Source organism: Balearica regulorum, chromosome 4 (assembly GCF_011004875.1).
Source record: "Balearica regulorum gibbericeps isolate bBalReg1 chromosome 4, bBalReg1.pri, whole genome shotgun sequence".
NCBI classification, from domain to species: domain Eukaryota; kingdom Metazoa; phylum Chordata; class Aves; order Gruiformes; family Gruidae; genus Balearica; species Balearica regulorum.
Genome location: NC_046187.1, coordinates 79,873,930 through 79,886,276, shown reverse-complemented (window position 1 = coordinate 79,886,276; position 12,347 = coordinate 79,873,930). Strand labels below are relative to the sequence as shown.

At 52.4% G+C, this 12,347-nt stretch overlaps 1 protein-coding gene across 1 annotated transcript in view; it reads left to right on the top strand.

Annotated features, from left to right (window-relative positions):
• The first annotated feature begins 9,181 nt into the window (after nt 1-9,181).
• The window catches only part of DNAAF9 (dynein axonemal assembly factor 9), a 78,546-nt gene continuing 75,380 nt past the window's right edge, over nt 9,182-12,347 (top strand). The window contains exon 1 of the mRNA XM_075752829.1: nt 9,182-9,334. Coding sequence (XP_075608944.1) covers nt 9,249-9,334 — 86 coding nt within the window. The 5' untranslated portion in view covers nt 9,182-9,248. The remainder of the gene's footprint in view (nt 9,335-12,347) is intronic.

The window sequence follows — 12,347 nt, the reverse complement described above, 5'->3', positions numbered from 1 at the left end:
TCTGTACTTGCATAGGCAGCCCCAAAAAAGAAATAGCTAATAAAGGGTGTATTCTGTGTTTTGGGGGACTTTTAGCTGGTGGACATGCACCTCAGATACGGCTGCATTAGATGGCAGGGAAAAAAAGATTGATAGATTAATTTTGTGTTTTCATTTAAAATATCTGCAGGAATGAGGAAAGATTATAACAGCCGCAGTTCACTCACCGCACTCTCCCATTGAAGGAGGCTCGTAAGACGCTGGGATGAAAAGCATGTGGTTTTTTTTAAAGAGGTTTTTTTTTTTTTCTCTCCTGGTATTCGGAGGCATGAAGAGCCTTTGCTTAAACGAGAGCTGCAATTTCAGTTTTGCTTGTGTGCCCTGCATCCCTGTACGAGTAGATACTAGAGACCATTTTGTGTATTGTATTTCCAGCCGACAAGCAGAGCTACATAAATAACCCAGCTGCTGCTACGGGGTGTCACGCATGACTTCCAGGAAAGGGCTGACAATGCCCCTTCCCGAAGGAAAGCTGGCAAGTGCGAACCGAAACGGTGGGAAAACCCCTTGGGAAGAGGCTGCCCAGCTGGCTCGGCGCTGCGTTTCTCGGGGAACGGGAAAACCAGCCGCCCATCAAACCGAGTGTCCTTAGGTGACAGCGACAAGCGTACGCGCTCCGTGGGATTTAACCGCCCCTCTCGGATCGCAGGTGGGTGATGAGGCGGACTCCGTCTTTGGGGTGAAACACAAAAAGACATGACCGCGTGGTTAAAGAGCTGGCGGCGCCATTTCCCAGCAAGCCCGTTTTAGCCATTTCCCGGCTGACTGAACGCTGGGAAGCTTTCTATGCCAGTGCACCGGGTGGTTTAATCTCTCTGCTGCTGTATTAGCATTACTACTACTAATGATAATCAATAAATTATGGCCTATGGGATTCCCCACTGAGACATCGCTCCGTTGCGCCTAGCACTTTACAAACGCCCGCTGGGAAAGCCGTTCCCTCCAATCGCTGTCACGCCAGCTGGGACAGCCCTCGGGATGGGTAGAAAGTTGTAAATCATGGTCTTGTAGAGGCTGGTGTGGGTTTAGTGCAAGGGATAAAGACCCCACAAAGGCTTTTGTCCGCTGGGCTGGATTGACACAATTCCTGCCCATGCCCAGGGATGAGAAATCGGGGCTGCCGCCTCTATTGAATTGGGATTTTTTTTCTTGTGAAAGGCACGGGTTTGATCTTTGAACTTGGCCCATGGTGCGTATGACTACATGGTGAGGTTGGCGAAGGTGAAACAATCTGAAATAATCCTCAGCCCAAGTGTTTTGCGCTTGTCCTGCAGCATCGACCAGCAGTTCTCCCAGCAGTGATTTGGGAAGGAAACCGATGGGAGCTGCTGAACGAGGCTGCGGTGATGCAAGACCTGAAGTTTCTTGAGTCACGTAGAAGCCCAACCCCTCCAACACTCAGCGTTGAGACCAGCCAAAAATCAGATTTTGGGCTGTTATTTCCTAAGACATGGGGACAAAGCACAGCTTACAGGGAGCCCCAGCAGCCGGCTGTGCGTAACGTCAATGCCGTGTCTTCCCCGTAAGCTCTTCACGGCTGGGTCTTACTTCTAGATGCTTTCCCTTAAGTCTCTTAAGACTCTTTAGCTCATGAAACACAATGAAGGTTGCTCGCTGGCGTTGGAACAGAGTTTCTCTGAAGCCTGCCTGCCAGCTCTGATTTTCGGTGGAGATTTCCCCAGCTGTTAAGCAACACACTGTAGCATTTCACTTCCCAGCTGTAACTGTCCTAGAGGTAGGGAGAGAAGAGTTTATTAGTAAAGCAAGATTTACGGCTGGTTACGCCTGTGTGCTTTCCCAAGCTGCATATTTCACAAGAATAATTGGGAACGGGGAATCTCTCAGCAGCTTTCCTTCCCAAGGCTGGGTTTTAGGCTCTGCTTGTTGTTTCGTAAATGAGTGGGTTTGTTTTTCTTGCTTCCAGATGCAAAAATGCTGCATGCCGAAGGGCAGCGAATTGACCGAATACAACACTTTTTCCCTACGTGTCCCCTTCCAAATCTCTGTAATCATGTATTTGATTTGCAAAGGATCCTTTTGCTAGTGGCTTCAAAGCTGTTAGAGCAAGCCATAAAACGAACCGTATTCCTCTAATTTGTCTCGGTAACAGAGGTACGTGGCGGCTCGCGAGCCCTGAATGCTGCCACGCAGCGATGCTTGCTGAGCGCATCCCAGCCGGCCTACGGTGCATGCCCGGTAGATCACCAGGATCCGTGCCGAACATCAAATCCATGAATAAACGGCTCAAGGGAGGACAATGCGTTCGTCCCCATCCATCACTGAACAAAACCTGGGAGCTGAGCCCGGAGCGGTGCTTCGGCTGCTGGCATTGTCCCACCCACGGGTCCCTGCCGGTTCCCACGGCCCCTCTGCCAGACGAGCTCAGCCTTCCTCCCTCTGGACCGAGGCAGGATGGAAAAGGAGTGCTGCTGGTTTTAATTATCACCTTCGTTTTCACGGATGAGCGAAAATGAGTTTAATTTAAGTTATCACGGAGGGTGAAGGCGATCGCCGTTCGCTGTTTGCTGATCAGACTCTTGGCTTTCCGCTGGGCAAGCCAAATCAGAAAAAAAATCTCTTCCCAAATGATCTCATTGCTGTTTCCTTCCCCTGGATCCAACAATCAGAGTGCATGGCAAAGTGGTCAGCAAGGTAACTGCTTCACCGAAGAGCTGGGAAGCTCTGCAGGAGGTCCCAGTCAGGAGCTGCATTTTGCCAGAAAAGAGGTTCGAAAGGAGATGGAAAGGCAGCGGTGACTCTGCGGGATGGAAATTAGTGATGGAGTCTGAGGATGTAAATGTCCTTCTCTGGAGAAGAAGGAGGAAAGGGTTAAGAGGAGTTAGGTCCCCGTTCCCACTGCGCCATTGGTGGTTCCCTCCTCTTGCAAAGGAGGTGGGCAGCCCTGGAGTGAGCATGGGTGGGTGGGAAGCCACTGAAGACATTGGCATTGGCAGCATGAATATCTCACTTAAATGAAATGTTGGCAAAAGGAGATGAAAAGCTTAGGTGGATTTTCCCTTCCTGACATCCCTGGCCTTGTCAGCTCACAACCTTTCTGAGCCAGAAACCGTTGGAAGTTGGAAACAGGGAGTCCAAGAGCACGAAACTCCAGATAAACAGAAATTCTGGCTGTTTTCTGGGAAAAGTGATGGGCGCGAGAGGAAGGAAAATGGTCTCAGAGAGAGAGAAACAGCTTCTGGCAGTCTGTTTAGGAGAGGAGAACTCAGAGGAGAGGTACACCAGCACAGCATGGCTCATTCGTATCTTCATAGAGCCCCTAAAAATTTTCCAGTGTGACGCAAAGGAGTTAAAGTGAATATAAGCATGTTGAAAAATTTGCTTTCTTAGTCACCTTCTGTGGGCCCCTTAGGAGAAGCCCAGAGCTCTCGACGACCACCAGCTGAGGAGCAATGCCAAATGTGGGGAGGCTCAGAGATGCTCTTTGACTACACATCGAGCCCCTGAAGACATTGCGTTGCCTGAAGTTGCAGCCTCTCCCCAGCTTGATGGTGGAGGCTGACAGGTAGAGACTTGAGAGCAAGCTGGAGAGCTGTAAAATCAGATTCTGTTGGCTTAAATCATGTTTCGAGAAGTGTATCCCCAGGCAGGATTGAGAGGAGGCTCTTGGAAGGGCGAAGCACAGTGAAGGGAGGGATTTGAGCCCCGGAGGAAGCGGGATGGGAGAGGTGGGAAGCTGTTCCTGGAGATAACGAGATGCAGGGGAGGCCACACAAGCAAGCGCTGCAGGTCCTGGCTTCCTCCGTGCATCAGAGGCTGAAATTGCTCTGTCAAAGGGAGGGAGAAAGGGTGGGTGTAGGGCTGGTTGCCTCCAAGAGCTGGTGGCCACCCAACGGGAGGACAGCTGTAGTGCTGAGGGTGGGTAGGTGGTGGCTGTGGGCAAGCACTCGGAGAGGAGCAGGTCCTTGGGAAAGCTTTAGGCTTTGGGGTACGGGGCCCAGGGAGGTTGCACTGTCTCCATCCTTGGAGGACCCTGAGCAACCTGGTCTGACCTCATCGCTGACCCTGCTTGGAGCAGGAGGTTGGAGTAGACACCTCCTGAGGTCCCTTCCAACCTGAATTTCCCTGTGATCCTAAAACATATCCAGACTGTTCCCCAAACAGAACAAAGAGACCATCTGCAAACAGAACATCTAATAAACCTCTTCAAGTTCATAGTTACGCTCAGCCTCATCTCTCTCTTACCCAAACTCTTCATTTACAAAGGGCAGTAGCTATAAGAAAAAAAAGTCTGGGTAACTCTGGGTCAGCACTGCTATTTTTGCGATACGTTTCCTGTGCTTGCAGGATCTCGGTGTGTCGTGTCTCCATCACCTCCCGCATCTCCACCCTGTGTTTCATGGGTGCACTGTGCCAGATTCACGGTGGTATAAGCATACGGATCTCAGCTTGCTGGAGAACTAACGCGCCTTTTTATTTTCTTTGACTTTGAGGCCGCCTTTTGCCAGGAGAATAAAACAATAATTTATGGGTAGAGGAAATCTTAATATCTCTCTTCCCAAAATAGCACTTGAGAAGAACTAAGATCTTTTAGCCTGAAGAACTCGGATAAATGGAGTAGGAGGGGTTTTATCGCCATCCAGGTTTATTTTTTAATTTTCCCTTCTGAAGTAAAAAGTGGGAAACTTTTGTTAAGGTCTTGTTTTATCCCTGTCTGGTGCTATTCATAAATTTTTCATGAAGAGCTCTGCAGGCAGCAAGTTTGTTCTTGGTACGAACATCCGCTGCTCTCAGGACACTGCCTGGAGGGTGGACTCTGCTGAAGCATTTATGGAATCCCATAAACACAACAGGATCCCATAAATCTGAGCAGAAGGGAGGAAAAACAATCCTTACGAGAAACAGCAGGTAACTACCTCGTTCGTCTACCGCGCAAGTACGGCAACGCTTTGTTTTTTCTCTCTAAGAAGTTTTTGAATTATTCTGAATTATTTCCTTGAAAGTGCTGTTACGGTGGGAAAATGGCTCGTTGTATTCTTGGTGCTACATGGGGATAAGAAAATAAAGAACTGAAAGCCCCAAAAGATGGATCCTTGGCTCCTAGGAAGCTGACAGTGGGATCTGTGTAAGCCATAAAGCTTTTCTGTTTGTTTTTTATTTGTAGCCGTTGTGCTGTCACTGCTGCCGGGTTACCAGCTGCATCTCAGCTGTGCCTGGCACCATCACGAGAACCAGAGCTGGAGCCGTGACCTCTCGTTTCATTTCTGGGGTTGCCTCTGCCCGGTTGACCACGAGGGATGGAGACAGGTCTTCCTGCTGGTAAACTGGGGTTCCACCGTGCTGGAAGGTCCTCTAGGATGGCTCGTGCATGGCTCCTCGGCATACACCAGGTCATCAAAGCCTTCCCGCAGCCGACAAACCCAGCAGCCCACCGCCTTTCGCGAGGAAGGGTCATGCACGTGCCGGTAGCGTGGGATGTGTGCATTAATTTTTTAATAAAACGTGGCCTCCAGCCTCCCGAGTAGCTGCCAACCCAGAGCGAGAAGTTTAGGTGTCCCTCATGGGAAGGGGAATGGTGGAGCTCTCCAGGTGCACGTCTCGGGGTGAATAACATCTATTTTTGGCCTCTGTGTATCCAACATTGTTTTCTCCATCGGTGCAGCAGGGATTTACTAAAAATAAAAAGGTATTCATGGGAGCGGGTGCGAAGGCAGCTGTCTCCACAGGCAGATGCCAATGTTGAGGTACCCAAGCTGAAAGCACAGCGAGAAAGAGCCCTGTCAGGTCAAGCGAACAGAGACTTAACCCAGATTTGATGGTTTACCGTTGGACAAGATCTAGGTCAGGAGGACCCACCAAGGAACATCAGCAGCAGCTTCCCCCCTTTTCCAAAGCACTCTGCTTTCCTCTTCCTTTCTTTGGCAACTGTTATGGATTTTATTCAGCTTTTGCAGCCTTCAAAACATGGAACAATAGTGGGACAGCGAAGCTCAGGAAGCCGGGGAGCAGGAACAACAGTTGACGTGTCCTTTCCCAGCCATGCTGCCAGACATCCCTTGTCCTTCCCTCCTTCTCCAGGAAGTCTGACCTCTCTGTTGGGTCTTTTCCAGGCTGTTGATCTGCTTTTTCATCACCCTGCACCCAAGGGAAATGCAAGTCTGCAGGTAACAGCCTGGTGCGATGCACCAGTGATGTAAAATGTCTTCCCTTGTTGGCTGAAAGAAGAGCCCTGGGAGAAGATTTGCATTAACCTCTGTCCTGAGAAGATCCCTTTCCCCTCTCCTTTCCTCTCTCACCATCGCCTTGCTGTGTTTCTGCGGCTCCGGAGCTCTGCAGGCACACGAACACCCCTATCATGGTGGATCATGGCCATCAGGGTCTTGGTTCCATGCCAAGGAGAAGATGGAAGGAGCCAACATGCCACCCAAATGTTAAGGACGGTGCTTGTTGCAGGGAAAGGACAGCAGGGATGCGCTGTTAGGACACATCCCCTTCCCTACGTGAGCAATGGATGCGGAGGGAGCCTGGGAAAGCCTTTCAGAGGCTGGTGGTCCACGGACTAGGATGGGGACAACTGGCTGGAGCTCTGCAGGAGACTGCTCCATCCAACATACAACAAGAGAGGCAGGAGGGATGAGTTTTAGGGGCTTTCTGGAGGGAAGCCAAGGTTTTTTTTTGACAATGCTGACAAACACCAAAGGTGTCTGCTTTTCCTTTCGGTGCTTCAGATCCCACCGCTGATGTTGCCTTAGCAAGCTCATTTCAAAGCACGTCCAAGGGCTCGAAAAATAGGGAAAGCTCGGGACTGAGTTGGTGCCACCTCCCCCTCAGCACTCGGGACGGGGCTGGGTGGTGTAACCCGTGGCTTAGGGACATCTGTACATCGAACCCATCTCAGCCAGCTAAAACGCCTCCCAGTTGCCCCAGGACAGCTGGGTCATGGCCCAGCGTATTTATTTTGTCTTCTCTGCTCTGGGCACTGAGCGAAGTCCAATTTGTTTTTTTGGAAAAAAAACCAAACCAAAACCCAACATTTTGGAACGTGTTCTCACCTGCACTGAGCTAAGAGCGAGGTGTCCGTGGGGCGCAGAGCCCTCGATCGCTCCCCGCGTGCCCCCCGTTTGCACTGGGGTCCATTGCAAAGCAAGGAGGAGTTTGCTCGTAGCAGCCCGCGTCTCCGTCGCACCCAGAGGCTGCAGGTTTAGGGCTCCACGCCGCCCTTGGCAAATACTAGCATAATTAAAGTAAGATGCAGATGAGCGGTCTTATCTCGCTCCCCATGAGGGATGAGGAGCCGGGGTGATTAACAACGGGGACGGTAACGAGGGCAGAGAGCTCTGCCGTCACAAATTCACGTTGGGCTTTCTGGGGGGGGGGGCGGGGGGAAGCACCACATGGAGGGGGATGAGAGCGGCGACAGCAAATTCGGATTTCCTTAATGCTTACTCAACCGCCCGTCATGCCGTGGGCAGCTTTCCTTTCACCGGGGGGTGATGACAAGGCAGGAGGATGGAGGAGGAGGAGGAGGAAGAGGAGGAAGAGGAGGAAGAGGAGGAGGAGGAGGAGGAGGAGGAGGATGTGTTCCCCACAGCCAGGGGATGAGTGGATAACGGGTTTCAAGCCATGTGCCCCTGCGTGGATCGTCAAACCCCAGCTCCAGAGCTTTCCTGGCATCATGTCGACCTCAGTCCTTTAATTTTAGATACTGGGAGGTGTTCGTGCGCGGGACCTAAAATCCCAGCTCCGGCATCGTGGTGCTGGAAGCTGGGTCTGCTGGCTTATTTTTTATTTTTTTTATTTTTGCAGTGATGTCCAAGGGGATGGCGGAAAGACGCAATAACAGTAAAATGGGAAAGACTGGGGGAGTCGGAGGCCAGAGGCTGGCACCCACAAACTGGGCAGGACGGGGCAGGACGGAGGAGGCGAAACTCGGCTCTGTTTATGGGGGGGCCGGGGGCTCTGCTCTCCTTGCACCCCGAATTTCTGGTGTGAAGCGAATAAAAGGGGGGCTGTGAGGGGGGCTGTGCTGGTACCAGGACACCGGGCGATGTGCAGACGGGTGCTGCTTGGAAAGGGGGGGGGGGGGGGTTTTTTGGGGGGGGGGGGTGTGTAACGAGAGAGGGGCATGGGAGATAGTGGGGGTGCTGGTGACTCGCCCCAGAGGGGTGTCTGGACGGGGCTGCTGTGGTTTTGGGGCACGGGAGGGGTTTACCTGGGGGGGTTCAATGTGGGGGAGCATGGGGGGGCCGGGGCGTGTCCACGTGCTGCAGGGCGTTTGGGGGGGGGGGGCAATGCTTCGGGGGAGGCCAGGGCACATCGCACCCGTGTCACACCACCCGGTGGGGCTCTGGGGGGTTCCGTGGGGCCCGTGTCACACCATCCCGCGGGGTTCGGGGTTCCGTGGGGCCCGTGTCACACCGTCCCGTGGGGTTCGGGGTTCCGTGGGGCCCGTGTCACACCGTCGCGCAGGGTTCAGAGGTTCCGTGGGCCCGTGTCACACCGTCGCGCAGGGTTCAGAGGTTCCGTGGGCCCGTGTCACACCGTCCCGCGGGGTGCGGGGTTCCGTGGGGCCCGTGTCACACCGTCCCGCGGGGTTCAGAGGTTCCGTGGGGGCCCGTGTCACACCGTCCCGCGGGGTTCGGGGTTCCGTGGGGCCCGTGTCACACCGTCCCGCGGGGTTCAGAGGTTCCGTGGGCCCGTGTCACACCGTTCCGCGGGGTTCGGGGTTCCGTGGGGCCCGTGTCACACCGCCCCGCGGGGTTCGGGGTTCCGTGGGGCCCGTGTCACACCGTCCCGCAGGGGTCCGGGGGGGCCGGACGGGCCCACGCCGCGGCGGAGGAGGCTGTGGTGGGGGCTGGACGCGCCCATGAGCGGCGGGGGGGGGGGGGGGGGCGCGCGCTGCGCCGGGGGTGTGTGCGCGGGGGGGGGCAGGAGTTGGACGAGTCCATGGCTCGCGGAGGGGGGATCCACCCGTATCCCCCGCTGTGTTTGCTCCCAGCTGTTGTCGGCGGTAGAAGCGTTTCCGACCCCGCTCCGTGTCAGACTCAGAGAAGCTGCGGGCTGAATTCTGCACGGTCGGCAAGGCGGAGAGCGCAGGCAGCAGTGCTGCTGTGCCGCTACCCACCCCCCCCCCCCTGCGACGGGGAGGGCGGTGGTACGTGCAGCGCGGGGCGGGGCGAGGCGGGGCGGGGCGGGGCGCAGCGGCCGCAGTGCTGCCGGCTCCCTCCTCCCGTCGCCGCTTCGCCGTCGCCATGGCGCTGTGCGGCCGCTCCGCGCTCCTCCTGCCGGCCCCGCGCCCCTCGCCGCGCCGCCCCCGGGCCGCCGAGGCCTTCGTCAGGTAACGGGGGGCGGTGGGGAGCCGCCGGGGAAGGGCGTTGGCGGTGTGAGTTGGGGGGGGGGAGGACGGACACGCTGAGGAGCTGACAGGGAAGGGCCGGGCTGGGGTTGGAGCTGCACTGAGGGGGCTGGTGGGGTGGGGCCGGGCTGGGTGTTGAGGGGGTCCTGAGGGGCCAGGGGTATGAAGGAGACTGGGGGCATTGAAGGGGCTGAATCGAGTGGGACTGGGGTATTAAGGGAGCTGGGGGCACCGAGGAAGGTGATGCAGAGGTTTTGGGGGAGCTGATGGGGAGGCGTTGGGGGCGTTAAGGGGTTTGGTGGGGGAGAAACTGGGGTGTTTAGAGGAGCTGTGGGCACTGATGGTGGTGATTGGGAAGAAAATAGGATGTGGAGGACGTTGGGTTGGGCTGGTGGGAAGGTTGGGGGGGTTAAGGGCTTTGGAGGTGCTGAGGTAGGCTAGGGTGGAGGGGTTGGGGGCATTAGGGAGAGGTTTTGTGGTGTGCAGGGGGCATTAAGGAGTTTAGGGGGGATTTGGAGTCATTAAGGAGGTTGGGGTGGTTATGGGGGGCTGGAGCATTGGGAGTAGCATTTGAGGGGCTGGAGCTATGGGGAGAAGGGATGGGGCATTGTGGGGGCAGGCTAAGTTTGCAGGTGGCTACTGGGAGAGAAGCGTTGGTGGCCTTGAGAGCATGGCAGACGGGGGCCTGACTTGATCTTGCAGGTGTAGGGATTGGCGAGTCCCGCTGGAGGAGGGGGTGTGGGAGGCTGCGATGGACTGGGGGCAGGTTTGGGGACTTTGGGGATGGGCTGGTCTGGGGAGAGTGGGCTTGGGGTGGTGTTACTGTGGGGAGCCAAGTCTGGGTCTGGTTTGGGGGGGATGGGTGTGGGGATTCCTTGGAAGTAGGGAAAAAGGCTTGTGAAAGGTAGGAAAGGTGAATTGGGGTAGGGGTAGCAGAGTTTTGGGAGCGGTTGAGGGACTGTGAAGAGGAAGGAGGTTGTGCATTTGTGTGAGCACCTGCTGGGTGGCTTGTGGGGAACTGCTTGAGGGTATGAAGGCAATAACATTCTCTGAGTTTCAGAAATATGGAGGATAGAGCTTGACAAGCGATGGGGCGTGGGGACTTGCTAGGTGATAGTGTTGGCTCTACAGAAGCTCAGGTATTGGTAGGTTCCTAGAGCTCTATTTCCCTTTAAAGACTTGTATGTGTGTGTGTATTAGGCTACAGTGCATTATCTGAATTGTCTGAATATCACAAACTTCAGGAACTGAAGTGCTGGATGTATTCAATAGTTATAGCACAATACATGGAAGCATTCACCAGCGTGAAGTCAGATAATAGGGTAACTGGGACATTGCACGTAGATTGCAGAATTGCACATAAATCACAAACAAACAGTTCGCCAAGCTACTATTAAAGTGCTTATATGTTTGCTATAGTTTTTGCATTTAAAAAAAGGGGGTTGGTATTTTGTACAAGGAGGGAAGAAAAGCATTTTTACTTTTTAGACAATATGCCTACGAAATGAGAAATTCTGCACTGAGAGAGAGAAATGGAGATCGTTCTGTTTGCTTGAAACACATGAACATGGCTGTTCTGTGCTGGTTATGTTCCCTCTCTGCCTGCGGTTAGAAATTGAATTGGTCATAAGAGGGAAGGAAAAGTGACCTTTTCAAATATTTTTTTACTGAATAAATGAATCTTACTTGTTTAGAAAGAGCTTAGTAATTGTTTATAGCCGGAAGGAATCTAAAAATTCATGGTCAGTAACAAAATACCAAGATGGTAAAAAAAAGCTGAAAGAGAAAATGGTTTCCACTCAAGCCCTTCTCTTTGAGTGATTTTTGTAATCTGAGATCCTGTTTTAGAGTTGTCATGAGAACATCGAGACTCTCTGTGAACATCTGCAAGCTTTTGAGCTCCACTGGGAGATCCAGACGGCATCTGTAATTTGGCGTGTTTGTAGGAGGCATGTCATCCGTTAATTTTTTTCCTCCTCAACATTCGTTCTTGTATTTTTTTTTTTTTTTCAGACCAGATGGAAGCAGGGAGGCCAGTGTTTGCAATAAATTTCCCAAGTACTCAGCAGATACCAGGCAGTTAATAAAAATAACTTAAAACAAAACAATCCGTTACCCTCCTCCCCCTGCCCCCAAGTCCCAAACAGGAATGGAAAAATTCTTAAGACTATATAAAGAATAGAGAAACGGCCAGAGATAATTCTTGGAGTTCTTCCACATACTTCAGAGTTTTAGTCTGCTGTATGGTGTGTTGGGAGCTGGTGTTTACCAGAGCAACCCTTGGTGTTGTAACAACAAAAGCAAGTAAAGAATTGTTTTGTAAATAAAAATAAAAAATCCCTTAACTAAGAGATGAGTATTGCCCAAAAAAGGGTATGCCTTTTTTAGAAGGTGATGTCATGCTTCATGTGTCTGTGTTTAGTGGTGAACGAGTGTTTTCCTTCGGAGTACATGCACTTCTGAACAAAATTTGTTTTAAATGCTTTTGTTAAATATCACCATCTAAAATCAGTGTGAATTTGTTCTGTTTGGTAGGGCTCTAGACCCACCCAATTTTGCATTACCTTTATGTAAAATAGAGCAGGCAAATCCTTGTTACTAATTATGCATGTTTGTAACATAATTCAGATTAGTTCTTGCTGTGTCTGTGTGGGGAAATGCAAAATGAGTACTTGGGCTCATTTTTATGTTGTCTCTGCCTATATGCGTAATATTATCATCCTCTGAACCGTTCTGGTTTTAATCACATAGCGGTTAACTATGTGGCTTTTTTCCTACAGCTTCAGAGGAGCACTCAGTGGGGTGTTTGGGAGCGTGGTGCTGCAGGGATGCGAGTTGTGGTTTCCCAACCAGTTTTAGCAGGGGACGTATCTGTGTTGAAAGATTAACAGTTTGTATCCATGTGTTCCTTATGTAATTATGCCGAGGTTCAGGATTTTGTAATAGCACTGTTTCACCAAAAATTTTTTAAGGAATGCACTGTATTTTAGCTATG